The following is a 15,496-nucleotide window of genomic DNA, read 5'->3' on the forward strand; positions in this document are numbered from 1 at the left end:
ACAAGAAATATCTTAACAAACAATAATTCATAAATAACTAAATCAAAAATAAGAAATAATAAGAAATAACTAAAGAAAACACGTTGCTTTCTTGAACACACCGTGGCCGGTGGAGTTTGCAACCTGACATGACCCTTATGGCGTTCCGTAGTCTCTCTGATCTATTTGATACAGCGACACCTCTGGTCCAACTTCACAACTGCACTTTCCAGGGTTGCCATGTCCGCTTATTATAAGCGATTTGGGGCTTGTTTATCTGCTTGTAAATATTGATAGTTGTGGGTTGCGTTTTTTTGGGCTTAATTGTTTCTAAAAGTGTAGTTGATTATTTGGACGTGTTTCCTAATGTTGTTTAAACCAGTGGTTCTGAAATATTTTCATATGTCATGGGGAGCCAGGGGAGCCTTAGCCCTAGACCTAGAATGTCTGTGATCTTACATACATTTCAAGTATTCCAAATACACAGTCATAGATCTCTCTCGGTCCCCCACTGTGTAGTGCCTATCTGCGCGGCCATAAAAGTGCTCTAAACTCCGTCTGTACTCACCCAATAATTAATTCCTAAGACGTGTAGTCATATTTTGTCCTCTAGTTTCATATCCATGTGAAAGTTCTGCCAGAAAACGTGTGTTTAGTCAAATATCTCCACTTTTTCACGAGCTGCACACGGACGTGTTTCTGTACGACGCGAGGGGCCAGGAATGATTGCAGCACTGAATATACGTAACTTCCTTTAGGACGCACAAATGTTTGGGACACACAATTGGCAGGTGATGATTCATTACCCCACAGCAATCACAAGCAAGTTACGTATATTCAGTGCTGCAATCATTCCTGGCCCCTCGCGTCGTACAGAAACACGTCCGTGTGCAGCTCGTGAATAAGTGGAGATATTTGACTAAACACACGTTTTCTGGCAGAACTTTCACATGGATATGAAACTAGAGGACAAAATATGACTACACGTCTTAGGAATTAATTATTGGGTGAGTACAGACGGAGTTTAGAGCACTTTTATGGCCGCGCAGATGGGCACTACACAGTGGGGGACCGAGAGAGATCTATGACTGTGTATTTGGAATACTTGAAATGTATGTAAGATCACAGACATTCTAGGGCTAGGGGAGCCTCATATCAGATTTGTGTTGTTAGAATGTTTTAAAAAAAATCTTCCACATTTGATCAGAAAATAGCAGATCCACAAGCTCACAACGCGTCACATCACGACGCGTTGTTAGCTTGTATACACAATATATAGGTTTAACAGTATTGTTAATAGTATTCTTTAACGCTTCTTTTGTGCTTGTTTTCCCAGACCTGGTTGCTTGTTTCTCTCGCAAACCCTGGCAACACTACCACTTCCCCGTTTCAGTTAATGAGCAGAAGTCAGCTGACTCTTTAAAGTGTGACACAAAGTTTGACCGAAAAAAAAACTCAACTCCGACCAGTTTTTCTTACTTAATACTTAATGTAATATTGTATCTAACACTTCAACAACCTGAAAACCACGGGCGATCATTAGTCTAGTTGTTTACAACGTCGTCACGGTGTTTTAACAGCCATGGTGTTGGTTTGTGGACCCAAAATAGCTACTTGTGGCATTGTGATCAGTATCTGGGCAGTAGTTATGTTGGTAAGTACTTTACTGTATGTTGTCATAGTTATTACTGTATGGACTTTAATTAGTAGCTTTGCTACTGTCTGTTTGTGAACTTTACAAATACATATATATAGCACTTTACTTATAGATAATCTTTCTTAAAATCCTTCTTACTTTAGTAGGTCTGTGTATATTCAAACCAGTGGTGAAAAATTACAGTAGCCTACACTCAAGCACTGTATTTAAGTACAGTTTTTAGAGGGACTTGTACTTTACTTGAGTATTTCCAGTTTTTGATACTTCTACTCCATATCACTCAGAGGTAGCCTTGGTTCAAGTCTATCATAGATGTATTTTTTTGTGTGTGAAAATCGATAAAATACATATAACTTATGATAGTCCTGATCCAAGGCTAACTCAGAGGCAAATATAAAATGACCGGCATGACTTCATTAGTTTATTAGTTTAAAAAAAGTAACTAAGTATATTTACTCGGGTACTGTAGTTAAGTCAAATTAAAAGTTATTTGTACTTTAATACTTACATGCCATATGCTACATTATATGTATTTATTCCACTACATCTCAGAGGTAAATATGTTTTTAATCCACTATTATTTTACAGCTTTAGTTACCAGCTACGTTGCAGATTTAGACTATTATTATGAAATCTACATTAAGTGATACAGTATGTATTATTATTAAAGTGATGAACACATTAATGCATTACTAATTACAATACAATAATATGATTGTGAAATGGACCATTCTGCATAAGGAATACTTTTTACCTTTGCTACTTTAAGTATATTTAGATGACAATGCTTTTATAGTTTCATTCAAATAAAAATGTTGAATGCGGGACCCTTTCCTTGTAACAGAGTATTTCTACATTATTGCTACTTTTAAATAAAACTGATTAGGCTACTACATTATATATTGTTGCTGTTGGGTACAAAAGCAATACTTTTCAGGAAATTTCTGGAAAAAAACCTGTGATCCAATGTAGTTATTATTTAGTCGCAAGCTCTTAATACATTTATAAAAACATGTGAACAGTTATGAACTTGTAGATCTGCTTTTTTTCCACTGTTTTATTAAAATATATTATTTCCATCTCTCCACCTGCAGGCCATGCTTGGAATCTTCTTTAAGACTCATTCTGCGGTGCTGATCGAAGACGTTCCTCTGACAGAAGCAGACATCAGTGGAGAGTGAGTTGCAATGCTCATTTGAGCCTGTCCAGAGACCTGTTGAAAGGGATGGTTCACCCCAAAAATAACACTAAACAATAAAAGCCTGGAGATCGAGGCTACCCCAAAAATGACTAACCCTTAAAGCCTTGAAGACAAGGAGAATTATTGTTTTTCTCGCATTACTTTATGGTGAATGAAGAATCCAAAAACTAGGAGAATTCTTGATGAATAAAAATTAATAGGCTTAGCGTCCAACATTAACAGCAGCAAAACTATATATCAAAAGTCTGTTTATATACTCCAAAACAATGCTCAAGAGTTTAATCCAAAGTGTCTTGTATTGAGTCGTATGTCAGTGCTTCCAAAACATCGCTTTAAGCACACAAAAAAACCCTACTTTTTCATTCACTTTCAGGCTAAATCGTAGTATCAAAAACAAAAGTACATTACTCAAATAAATGTACTTGGTTATACTGTTCCATTTATACACTCTCTGGGTTAGATTAAGACTGAGAATTTTACAGAGGGGTTAGGTTTGTGTGTAATGTAAGTTCCACATTGTCACAGTGTGTGTCTGTGTGAGTCACAGTTCAAGAATAGCTTCAGTTTATGATGTAGTTGCAGCCCTACTCATTAACATATCCCCACCCCCCTTCACAGTAAAAACCCTCCCACCACGGTGTATGGTCTATTTGACCAGGTGAGCTACAACTGTTTCATAGCAGCGGGGGTCTACGTGGTGGTGGGAGCCTTCTCCTTCTGCCAGATCAAACTCAACAAGCGCAAGGTGAGCACTAGCATATAATTATTTATATTGTACGTTCATATTCATTTATATTTTACGTATTTATAATGCACATTTCACACACGAGAATAAGGCCGCCACTATTATTTTCTTGGTTATTATTCTATTGATAATCTTTTCGATTAATTGAATAAATGTATTTAATATATATTTTAGACATCAATGAATCGACGCAGAAAGAGTTTTATATTTCTTTTAAATAATTGACTACATCGATAAGTCTTTCAAACACTTCTGTGGTCATTTTAACGTCTACTCTGGCTTTTGTGTGCACCCCAGACAGTTTTTAAGTTGTTTGATTCAATATTTTTACATTTGATATGCATTTGACCCTCCTACTGTATAAACCTATTCAACGTCAAGTTCAAACTCCATGTTAGATTCATTGAAAAGTGAAAACATACGTCCCTGCTTCTGATGACTGATATTGTCCTTCTAATGCATGATCGGGACTTGTGACTTAACACGTCTATGGGTTTGTGATACTTTGTGATAATTCTACGTGGGGATAATGATCAATATTTATCTACCTAGAAAATATTGAATTAAATGCTGAATTATTCCTGTGATTTTTAGAAATCATTCTCCATATTTTTTGTCTTAATGTCTACAGGAGTATTTGGTGCACTAGTGATGAAGACCTCCCACCAGTCAACACCTCACAGCGAAGACGAAGGTTGTGTCTTAAAGATACAGACACACGTTCATTCAATCTTTTCAACGTCTCCATTGGAACATTATGCCCGATTTATACTTCATTGTACGACGTGTTGCGTGCCTAACATAGCCGATCTACAAGCCCACAACGCGTCGCGGATGCGGCGCGTTGTGGGCTTGTAGATCGGCTATGTTCAACGCGCGACACCGTCGTACAAAGAAGTATAAATGGGGCTTCACGTTGTCACAGCATCATGTGATAAGCGATGGTTGCTCTGAAGAGCAAAGTGCCAATACTGGTCCTCCACTGATTTCACACGGGTTACTATCATGTATGAATGTTTGCGTATTTAACTAGGAAATTAACTTAAAGTAATCCTTTAAACTTTGCGTTTATTAAAGGAGTAGTTCACCCAAAAAAAGTACTTTTCTTCTATCAATTACACACCCCATGAAGCCTTGAATTCATGGAAACTACCGGAGACTCCGCCGATCATCAAATTTTTGTCTCTAATGTGACAAAAAAAAAATCTCCATGAATTCAAGGCTTCATGGCGTGTGTAATTGATAGAAAATAAGTAATTTGTTCGGTGAACTACTCCTTAAAGCACTAATGCCTTTACTCATAACTCTAGTGCCAAACTAATTTCACTCCAACTTGTGTTGTCTGATCTAAACAAATTATTGTTCTGTTGTTATCTGTGTTGTGTAAAAAGAGTAAATATCGTTGCTGTTGGGTGGAAAACCTTGTATATTCCAAAACCCTTACTTGTCAGGAAATTACAAATAAAAACACTGTTTCAATGTAGTTATGAGATTTAGAGATTATAATTATGTTGATTGCTTTTAATTGGTTAAATATTTGTAAAACCTACAGACAGACACATGTAAAGGGTGACCACTAGCATTGATTTATATAAGAAATAATTAATAATATATATATGGAGATACAAGGTTTCCAGCCAACAGCAACAATGGTCTGCCAATGAACCACAGACTGCTATGCCAACTGTCTCCAGCAGAGGGCAGCGTGTCAATGCCTTTTTAACAGATTAGTGTTGCTTTGCATTAATAAAAACAGCACTGCTTCCTGTACATGTATTTGTATCTGAGATTGGTTAAAATAACGTTTTTATTAATTAAAGGTCCAGTAAGTGTTGTTAAAATAAGTGTTGAGTATCTCAATATTGTGATAGTAATCATTGCTGTATAGACTATGTCGATTACACTCTAGTACAGTGGTTCCCAAATATTTCAGCCTGTGACCCCCAAAATAATCTTTTGAACTGGGGCACCCTCACAAGCACTTGGAATTGTAGGCATTACATTTAGTTTGACTCAGTTCCACAGATAAATATTGTGAAAATAGCAGAACTACAAGCTTGTAAATCGGCTATTTTCACAACGTTTGCCTCTTTTTTTGCGTAATATTTGCTATTAAAAAGGTCTTAAAAGTAATTAAATTGCAACTTTTGAACTGTGCAGATACCCTGTCAATGCTGTATGTTGGTTTGTTTACTGTTGAGTGAGAAAACAATGTTGCACATTAAGTTAATCATCTGAGAGGGGACCCCCCTGGAGTCTGCTATTTTCAAATAGCCTATACAGTTTAGGGCTGAAGTAGTTAATGTGGGCGTTGTAATAGTAATCAAAATCTACAAAGTAACTAGTAGCTAAGGTTTTGAAATAATTATAGTGGAGTAAAAGAGTAAAACATATAGTAAACAATTCACCCACAAAGAACAATGTTATGTTTATATCTTCTTAAAAATTTTCTTTATTTTCCACGTTTATGATACAAAACCCCCCCAAAACAACATAATATGATATAAAACAAAGAGACAATGGTAAGTTACAACAACAGGTCAGGTGACCAGTGCTTCCCTCCTTGGGGACCAGCCTCCTTGCAGAGAGTGAACAATACACACCTTAAAACTATTTAAAATCATATTTTACAATAAAACAAAAAACGTTCTAATTTTCAGGGGAAAGAAGAAAAGAAACAGAAATAACAAAACATACATACATACATGGTGGATGGCAGTGTCACACTCAAATAAAAAATTACATGAACAATATTAAAAACCAATCACATCTCAAGCAAGCTAACAGGTGCTAAATCCATTGTGTCTTGATTATTATTACCTCATCAGAACACAGATATCAAATAGGCTATATATATATATATATGCATACATGGTCATATACTATACATGCAACATAACTATTCAGGGTGTTATACACCAACATACTGTATATACAGTCATTACAATCATGGTCTTGTGGACCAGCAACCTGCATTACATATGATCATTTAAAATGATCACATACACATGTATACATACTGTACACTGTGTACATTAAGTAAAAACAAAACAAAGCAAAAGATTGGAACACGATGAAAACAAAACAGGGACTCCTATTCTCCTCTGGCTATCATTATTAATGTGCATCCTAATTTATTACAATTTCCACTACATTTTGTTAAAAATGTTCATGATTAGATGACGTGCTCGGTGTCCAGAATAGATCTTGAAGAACCATTGCTGCTTGGTTACCAAATAAAAAAAATCATCTTTAGCCACTTGTCTATATTGAAAGTTTGATTTCCTGTTTCACTGAGAGAAATGTTCATCCAATCAAGTGTTGTAATTATTTTTAGGTTATTATCTTACTTAGTACACTGCCTGTTGGACATAATGGGACATTTATGTCAAATATTTTTCTCAAAAAGCTTTCATATTCACCCCAAATCCTTTACCTCTGGGCAGTGCTACAGGTTATGTATAAAAGTGCCAGTCATCTCACAGCCATGCCAGCACATATAAACATAGGTCTACTCTATACATGTATTTCTCTGTTGAGTTGACATTTTTAACAATCTGTCATGTTGGGTTGTCCTACACGTCTCCATCCAAGGACCTGAAACAAAGTTACAGTATGAACGGACAGGCGACTGTCATTGAACACAGCAGTACAATGTAGTCTGCCATTTTATCTACTGCGGTAACACTTATAATAAACTGTTTATATGTCTTAAACTTAAAGCAATGGTCCTCAACCTGTGAGTTAGGTCCCCATACAGGGTACAACATACAGTACAAGTGTATCTGTACATTTCTAAAGTGCCGATTTAAGGAGGTTTAAGACCTTTTAATAGCTCTAAAATCAAATATTGACCAAATTGTCAATTATCAGTGGCAAACAATTTGAAAATCCAAACTCACAGCGACCACCATCCTCAGTGCAAATACGATTATTTTGGGGGGTCCCCAGTTCAAATAGGATTATTTTTGGGGGTCCCCAGTTCAAGAATGGTTATTTTCGGGGGTCCCCAGTTTAAATAGGATTATTTTGGGGGGTCGCGACCTGAAAACTTTGAGGTTCACTGTCTTAAAAGAACAGGATAAACATAAATTATGTTGATGCACAGCATTACCTCCACATGCATGATCAGAGATCAAAGAGATTCATCTTATGTAGACTCATTCCTTCCTTGTGATTCTGTGAGTGAAATATGAGTTGAAAGGCAGTTAGAAGCTTTGCAGAATGTGCATGGGTAATATTTTAATAGTTTAATGAATATGTTGGTGCATTCACCTCTCAGTTGGTTGCCAGAGTTTTGTCGTTCACCCAGTTCAATTCCCATTCCATCTTTATAAAATAACATAGATAACTCTGCTTAATGGACATTTAGTCAACAACCAGTTGGCCTCAAAACATGAATAACTCTGGACAACAGTCTATGACATGAGTCATGAGAAGATTTAAACAGTATACTGTACCATTTTCATAGTCATTAGATTGTGTGATTACTTCATAGATACTTGTGTTGCCTAAAAGGAAAAAGAAAAAATAAGATTGATGGAAAACTGTTTCTTTTTTTTTCTTCTGTTGCTTGAATTGTGTTAATCATTCTGCTAATTAATTTAGCAGGAAAAAACAAATGCATCTAAACTGATGGGCTTAATGCACTTATGTTAAGCTACAGTATAACGTTATACATTAATAGTTGTCCTTGTCAGAAGTGTCCTTAACCACTGTGATTTGGTTCAGGTTTTATAGAATGTCATGCTAATTCAGTCAGACCTAGTGCACATGGCTAGGGTCAGACGTCTAATCTCTACCTAATCTGAGTTTAATACTGTCTGTCTGTCTGTCTGTCTGTCTGTCTGTCTGTCTGTCTGTCTGTCTGTCTGTCTGTTTGTACAGTATGTATGTCTGTCTGTCTGTCTGTCTGTCTGTCTGTCTGTCTGTCTGTCTTTGATTAATCAGTCAATCAAATACTGACGGTGCAGCAGTGGGCAGTACACATCATCAGGAGCCCCACTTTGATTGGCCTCCTCCTCTGCAGCTGAGTGCTGAACGATTCCATGAGACTGAACAGGTCTGTAATTAAAAGATAAATATTTATCATGAATGTTAGAGTAGAAAACAAGATGGAATCTACTGCTGTCAGAGATCAATACTGTAACTGTACTCACCTGACACACCATACATCTGTAAATTAAAAACAATAAGTTATCATAAATATTTGAACCTTTAAATTGTTATGCCATCGTACTCAGTGTGATTTATGAAGGAGTTACTCAGTGATTATAATCTGACTACAGACATAAGATAAGATAAGATAATAACCTTCATTAATTCCAGATGGGGAATTGGTTGACACAACAGCAGCAGCCGTTCCAGGTATACCAACTAGATAAAATAGCATATGGCAAAAAAGATAAACGACAATGATAAAATACAAGTGAAAGCCTGTGAACAAGGTGGTGACACTGCCATGCAGTGAACAAAACGGTCTGGTGACAGAGCAGTTGACAGTGGGTCAACACCCTTACCCACTGAGAACTTACTACTCTGCAGGGTGCAAGAAATCAAGTGATAAATCTGAACCTGAACAAATTATACTCCTAGCCTTAAGATTCTACAATAAAACCATATGTAATTTGATTGAAAAAGTATACTGCACCATCTTCATAGTTATCATCAGAGTGTTGGATTACTTCATTGACGCTTGTATCGCCTGAAGGTAAACAAATAAGCATTAATTATTATAATTATGATGCTAATTAGGAAAAACACAGAAAAAAAACCAATGTACTTCCAAAAAGGATAGTCATTGTTTGACGAATGACATTTATTTTGTACAAACGTTATGCACTGATTTAGATTCAAAAATAGAATCAGAAACATTAATGTTCCACAATAAAACCAAATATATTTAAATAATTGGATTTGATCTTTAAACATTATATACTGTACCGTTTTCATAGTCATCAGAGTGTTGGATTACTCCATAGATACTGCTGTCGCCTAAAAGTAAACATAATATAAGCATGAACCACTTAAAGAGTCCCCCAGGGGTCTGTACAGTACATGGGCCGCTCTTTGCCTTTGATTTTTTTGTTTTTGACGCATTCCTAAGCCAATAATTTGATGACTGGTGATCTCTCCGGTAGGAGACTCAAAGAGCCTTTGAGTCTCCTACTGGAGACATTAGCAATTTAGCATCTTTCTGCCGGTCATCAAATTATTGGCTTAGGAATGCGTCAAAAACAAAACATCTCCATGAATTCAATGCTCCATGGGGTGTGTAATTGATAGAAAAGAAAAAAAAATTGGGTGAACTACTCCTTTAATCAACACTATTGGTTCAAAGACTGACCGTGCTGCAGTGAGTAGTACACATCATCAGGAGCTGCACTTTGATTGGTTCTCTGGTCTGTAGCTGAGTCCTGATGATTGGTCTGAACGGGACTGTAATTAAAGCATAAAAAAATTATTGAAATCATGAAATCATAAATTATGTAGAAAACAGAATGTAATCTACTGCTGTCATGTTGATCAATAGACAGAAATCTATATTGTACTTACCTGGCACAACATCGATCTGTAAAGAAAAAAAAGCCATACATCTTTTAACCTTTTAAAAATTACTATGCCATAGTAGTCAGTATGTTTTAAGTAGAGTTGCTTAGTGATTATAATTTAGATGTAATCCATCTAAAGTAGTAGTTCTGACCTTTGGAACTTCTGTATCGACACAGCAGGACCAGAACGATGGTCAGTAGAATCACAACAAGAGGTCCTACAATCAGTGCCACTATAAGTGGAGAAATCGGTTCCATGGGCCCAGGCACTGAAGGTTGAGTCACCATGACTGTAATGAAAACAGCATTTGAAATAAATATGTTAACAGATTAAACCGCAGTTTAAACAACTCATTTTAGCATTCAGGCTGTATAGTGCCCCAAAACATATGTTTCAAGTACTGTTATAAGTTATAACCTGGGAGTCTGTCATGTATGTTATTCTGTAATAATTTACAAACAAAGCTGTAAAATGTATTCATTATTTCATATATTTGATAAACTTTTAATGAGTGACTCTTAACTCTTATTCTGCCTAGATTTACTTGAAGTTAGTACTAAGCACAATTCTGTGTTTTCCAAATAATTACCATACATACAGAATTATGACAAAGTAAAGCAATACCGCTTACATTTACATAATATTGTTACCTGTCACTGCCACCCAGCTCCGTGGTGACTCTCCCCCAGAATATTTACACTTGTAGAAGCCCTCATCAGACTTAGATACAGCAGGTATGATCATCTCTCCAGTGGATTTAGTTTGGACCAGTTCTTCATTTCTATAAAAGTCCACGTTTGAGAGCGACGGGTCTGTTCTGTGTTTGCAGTGAAGAGCGACAGAACGTCCCTCAGTCACAGGGTGAACAGGACTCACCAGGATGACAGAACCATCTGTAAAACAGTTAAAAACAGTCCACATGGTAGCATTCACACTGAACAAATACAAAAACATTAAAGGAGAATTTCGCCCGACATTCTTCTTACCTTTTTTATGAAGCATAACTCCATTCCGGGTCCGACGCAGCTAAAAACACGCACCTTCCGGCGCCCCACCGGAAGTCTCGCTAAAGGGAGACTTCCGGTGGAGCGCATTCAATCACGTTGCATAGTGTTCTCTCACTATGAACATTAGATCTCTCTCTCTCAAAAAAAAGCTATTCAAATACGTGATTTAGAGCAAGTCCCATAGGCGCAGGTTTTTAGCTGGAGTTATGACATTTTTCTACTGTGCCACTTGTCCTAGGATAACATAACACCATAAAAAAGCTAAGAAAAACGTTGGGCGGAATTCTCCTTTAACTTTTAATGAGTTGACGGAATGATGTATTTTAGGTAGTGAATTAAGTAACTGGACTCACTGTGTACTGTGATGTTGACAGCATTGCTGTACTCTCCCATTCCAGACTCACACCAGAACACACCACTTTTAGGTTTAAAGCTGGGGACATTGCATGTATATCTGGTAACTGACACGCTGCTAGATAGACACTGTGACCAGGAGGATCCTCGCTTAGAAGTGAACCCCTTCACTTTCCATTCAGTAGAGTTTCCCTCACAGCTCAGTGAGACAGACTCAGAGATGAAGTGCTGAGTTCTGTTAGAACTCACTGTGAGAGAAGCTGAAGAATGAAGATCTAAAACACAACACAGGATAAGATGTCAAACAAAGAGCAGTAAGTGTTGCAATAACAGAGTGAAATAATGTCAAGAAAAGTGAGAGCAAGATCAGATAATATGAAAGAAATACAAATAGAAAAAAGGTGAGTTAGAGTGAGAGAGTGAATCAGTCATTCACTGGGTCTGTCCTGAAGGTTGTTAAGAAAACAACCTAGAATAATTAAGAATGATGAATTATGAGTCACACTCACCACCAGACCACACAAACTGAGGTTGACTAGCCAAAGTGTAATAAGCTGGGTCTCCTCTCTCAGCTCTACACACATATCCTCCTGTGCCTGTAGGACCTTGAATGATGTAGGAACCCTGTAAGGTCCCATTGTGGCTACCAGGTAAGAGCTCATAAGTGTAGGAGTTGTGTGATGGTTTAGGAACAGCCCTGTACCAGTAGAACCTCCAGCCTTCAGATGATTCTTTAACGGCACAGCTCAGAGTCACTGAGTCTCCAGGACTCAACCACAGGGGAGACAAACTCAGAACAGTCTGGGGTTTGGCTGTTGGAAAGCACATCGCTCCGGATTCAAAACATTGTCTTCTATGTGACATGATATTTGTCTGAAGATATTGATATGTCATGAAGTACACTAATCAAGGCACACAGTGATTGAGCAGAGCAGTCAACAAGTTGCATCGCACATTCATGAACACACAGATGCTGTACAGTCAGTCACAGACATTAGAACATAGACTCATACTGTAGATTCTTTAGTTATCATAGAACAGACATTAAAGGTTGTAACATTTTCCTCTTACCAATAACTGCAAATCGTTTCTTATCGCTGTGTTTTGAGGTTGTAGGACGGGACTGTCTCTCACCTACACACCAGTAGTTGTCCTGGTCAGAAGCTTCCAATTCACTAATGATGAGGGTGTTTTCAACTATATCGTGTCTACCGGAGGAGGTAACCTCAGTTGGAGTCTCACCTCTGAACCATCTATAAGTCCAGTCTGTATACTCAGACTGTATGGCACAAGTAAGAGTCAGTGTCCCTCCATTGTAGACAGGCTTTGGTGAAAATGACACGGTAGCTGTAGGCAGGGCTGTGGACACAGAATTGTCACATTATTAAACACTTAAACCCTATACATTTCATTGACCGGGGTCCCCCAGGGTTCAATACTTGGCCTGCTCCTTCCCTTCTACACCAAATGTCTTTGCCGAAAACAGCTGATCTACAAGCTCACAACGTGCTGCTATTTTGTTTTTATTGTCATGTGGTTAAACAGATGTTTATCTGTCAAATTGTGTCCAAAATATAGTACAGCCAAAAACATGTTTGATTTTCTCTGCACAAAATGCCTGGATGTTACTACACCTACCTTCCACTTTAAGCAGACTCTCTGGTGATTCAGCATTGGCTGGAATGTCAAATTTACACTTGTAGAAGCCTTCATCTGATTTTGACTCTATGTTGATGGTCAGCATTCCTGTATTGTGGGTTGTGTCCATCTTGAGTAGTGATCCATTTCTGTAGAACTTTGCCCCTGTCTGTTTTCCAGGATTGCGATGCCTACAGCCCAGTGTCACGGACTCACTCTCAAACATGGTAAATGATGGAATGTCCAGGATCACATCACCATCTAGTAAAACAGCAACATTTTTACTACTTTAACAAATGTCAAAATAAACCAGCTTTGATTAATAACAACATTGTTATAAAGTGCTTACACAGTGGCAACAATTAAAGTTGTACAAATTACGAGTTCTATGAATGATCTACATGAGAGTGATGAGAATGAATGATGATATGTCTTACCTGATACAATCAAAGGCACTTCATTAGTTTGTTTTTTAACCTGTTTATCTGCTTTAAGAAGTCCAGTACACTGGTATTCACCACTATGGCTTAGCTTTGCAGATGGAAGTCGAAGTCTTGAAGTATTGAAACTGACAAGTTGTACGTTTTTGTTTAAGCTGTACAACCAGTCCGTCTGCTGTCCTTCTCTCATGTCACATATGAATGTAACAGACTCTCCAGTAAATATCTGGGACAGGTTGGGCTCCAGGGTCAGAACAGCTTCTGGTCTCTCTACAACACACACACACACACACACACACACACACACACGCACACGCACACGCACACGCGCACACGCACACGCACACGCACACGCACACACACACACACACACACACACACACACACACACACACACACACACACACAACACACAACACACACACACACACACACTGTTCATTTTTATAGTTAATCGTAGTTTCTGCTTTGTGCAGAGTTAAGCTACGGTTACTAGGCCCAATGAAAGGGTAGGTCAGAGTGTGGAGGGTCTAAGCAAATTACTCAAACTGGTGTCTTTTAAGGTATTTTATTACTAATCACACATAATACATAAATCGTTAGTAGCCTTTAGATCAGTTAGGTAATTAAACCTTAGAGAGAAAACAAGCACAGAACATTTACAGTATTAAGGATATGACATTACACAATCATGAACCCATCAAACATACAATCATTACAATGTTCAATACTCACTATTAATCTCACACTCTTTCCAAATGATTCAGTGAGTCACTCCAGAACCCATATCCTAGAACGACCCACGGTTCAGTCACTTATCCGAATCTGAATCTGCTAGCTCCAAAGCAGGGAATTTATCAACTTCTTGAATTAAGTCCTCCTTCAAGGAGGAGACTGCAACAGGAAGTTCTGGTTACCCACAAGGCCTAGCTTTTGCTGCCAGTTCCTGTTGCCAGCAGCCCAGTCTGCATTATGCAGTTAAACCAGTTGCTTTGTTCTCACACAAAGCTTTTGTCTCTTATCTAGCAGCTACCCCCGCCTAAGAATGCGAGGTTCCTTTGAGGCTCTTCGCACAGCAGGGAGTCTACAGTGGGCTTTTGGTCAGACTTAAATAGAACTCCTGCAGGAACAATTACAGCACCTTATTTTAGCACCAATAATAATACACAGTTATCTTTCATAATCATGGATTATTCCACACACACACACAGAATAAAACCAAATTCTACAAGCAGCCTTCTCTGTCACTAAATCACAGTAACAAGCACATTTATTAAACTGACATAAATATGTATCATAACTGAGACGATTGAGAAATTTAGAAGATCACAAAGAGAATAGATAGAAAATCTGTCTTCACCTTGACTGTGTCCATAGAAGAGGTCGAGGAAGCTACTGAGCAGCACTGAAACATATTTCAATACAATATCAACCTAAGCATATACAATATACTATATGTGCATTTGAATTATTCCTAATTAACACCACACCCTCATAGACAGTTATAGTTGACTCAAGTTCAATAAGAACAAATAACAAGCCAAAATAACTTGTCCATTAATGTTAATGTTTTATGAATATCAAAGGCTAAAGATAATTGACCAAAATAGACAGGATTCCTGGAATATTGTGTTAATCAGAAAATTCATTAGCACGGTGGTTCTCAAAGTGGGGTCATCGGAACCCCCAGGTCCTTGAGGGGGTTCCAGGGGGTCCCCAGCAAAAGTAGTTAATGCAGCATCACAATCATTCTAACCACTTTATATGTTGGATATTCAAAAATAGCAAATACACAAACTCTTGCTGAGCTTGTACATCTGCTATTTTTGAAAACGTTTTGTTTGAAAAAGAAAATTGAATAGTTTTGAATTTTTTAACACAAAAATGTCAGATATGGGTCCGTGGCCAAATATATATCAATTT

The 15,496-nt window shown here is 37.5% G+C and overlaps 2 protein-coding genes across 3 annotated transcripts; one reads left to right on the plus strand and one right to left on the minus strand.

Annotated features, from left to right (window-relative positions):
- Nucleotides 1–1,380: 1,380 nt before the first annotated feature.
- Nucleotides 1,381–5,352, plus strand: LOC308101656 (ribonuclease kappa-B-like). The gene is made up of 4 exons (XM_080451085.1): nucleotides 1,381–1,633; nucleotides 2,731–2,813; nucleotides 3,456–3,582; nucleotides 4,214–5,352. The coding sequence occupies exons 1-4, from the start codon at nucleotides 1,562–1,564 to the stop codon at nucleotides 4,229–4,231; spliced, it is 300 nt and encodes a 99-aa protein (XP_080307211.1). The 5' UTR covers nucleotides 1,381–1,561; the 3' UTR covers nucleotides 4,232–5,352.
- Nucleotides 5,353–6,027: 675 nt separating this feature from the next.
- Nucleotides 6,028–14,394, minus strand: LOC308102326 (Fc receptor-like protein 5). Of its 2 annotated transcripts, none has more exons than XM_080451990.1 (19): nucleotides 14,309–14,394; nucleotides 13,571–13,843; nucleotides 13,134–13,394; nucleotides 12,567–12,854; nucleotides 12,005–12,307; nucleotides 11,495–11,770; nucleotides 10,785–11,027; nucleotides 10,286–10,423; nucleotides 10,138–10,153; nucleotides 9,929–10,020; nucleotides 9,526–9,576; nucleotides 9,233–9,286; nucleotides 8,896–8,958; nucleotides 8,742–8,757; nucleotides 8,549–8,646; nucleotides 8,043–8,093; nucleotides 7,858–7,911; nucleotides 7,697–7,761; nucleotides 6,028–7,179 (listed from the first exon to the last, which is right to left on the minus strand). In XM_080451990.1, the coding sequence occupies exons 2-18, from the start codon at nucleotides 13,761–13,763 to the stop codon at nucleotides 7,733–7,735; spliced, it is 2,226 nt and encodes a 741-aa protein (XP_080308116.1). In that variant the 5' UTR covers nucleotides 13,764–13,843; nucleotides 14,309–14,394; the 3' UTR covers nucleotides 6,028–7,179; nucleotides 7,697–7,732. The 2 variants fall into 2 exon arrangements, with proteins under 2 accessions (XP_080308116.1, XP_080308117.1); XM_080451991.1 differs by having other exon boundaries at nucleotides 13,571–13,839; nucleotides 14,309–14,384.
- Nucleotides 14,395–15,496: the final 1,102 nt, after the last annotated feature.

This window comes from Gymnoscopelus braueri, assembly GCF_963280865.1.
Source record: "Gymnoscopelus braueri genome assembly, chromosome: 15".
In the NCBI taxonomy this organism is placed as follows: domain Eukaryota; kingdom Metazoa; phylum Chordata; class Actinopteri; order Myctophiformes; family Myctophidae; genus Gymnoscopelus; species Gymnoscopelus braueri.

Excerpts from the sequence above, each read along its gene's own strand:
- LOC308101656 (XM_080451085.1), top strand. The coding sequence starts at position 1,562 with ATGGTGTTGGTTTGTGGACCCAAAATAGCTACTTGTGGCATTGTGATC. Across the intron at positions 1,634-2,730 it reads TCTGGGCAGTAGTTATGTTG|GCCATGCTTGGAATCTTCTT; the intron begins GTAAGTACTTTA and ends CTCCACCTGCAG. Across the intron at positions 2,814-3,455 it reads GAAGCAGACATCAGTGGAGA|TAAAAACCCTCCCACCACGG; the intron begins GTGAGTTGCAAT and ends CCCCCTTCACAG.
- LOC308102326 (XM_080451990.1), bottom strand. The coding sequence starts at position 13,763 with ATGAGAGAAGGACAGCAGACGGACTGGTTGTACAGCTTAAACAAAAAC. Across the intron at positions 13,395-13,570 it reads AGTGCCTTTGATTGTATCAG|ATGGTGATGTGATCCTGGAC; the intron begins GTAAGACATATC and ends CTGTTTTACTAG. Across the intron at positions 11,771-12,004 it reads TCAGTTTGTGTGGTCTGGTG|ATCTTCATTCTTCAGCTTCT; the intron begins GTGAGTGTGACT and ends GTTGTGTTTTAG.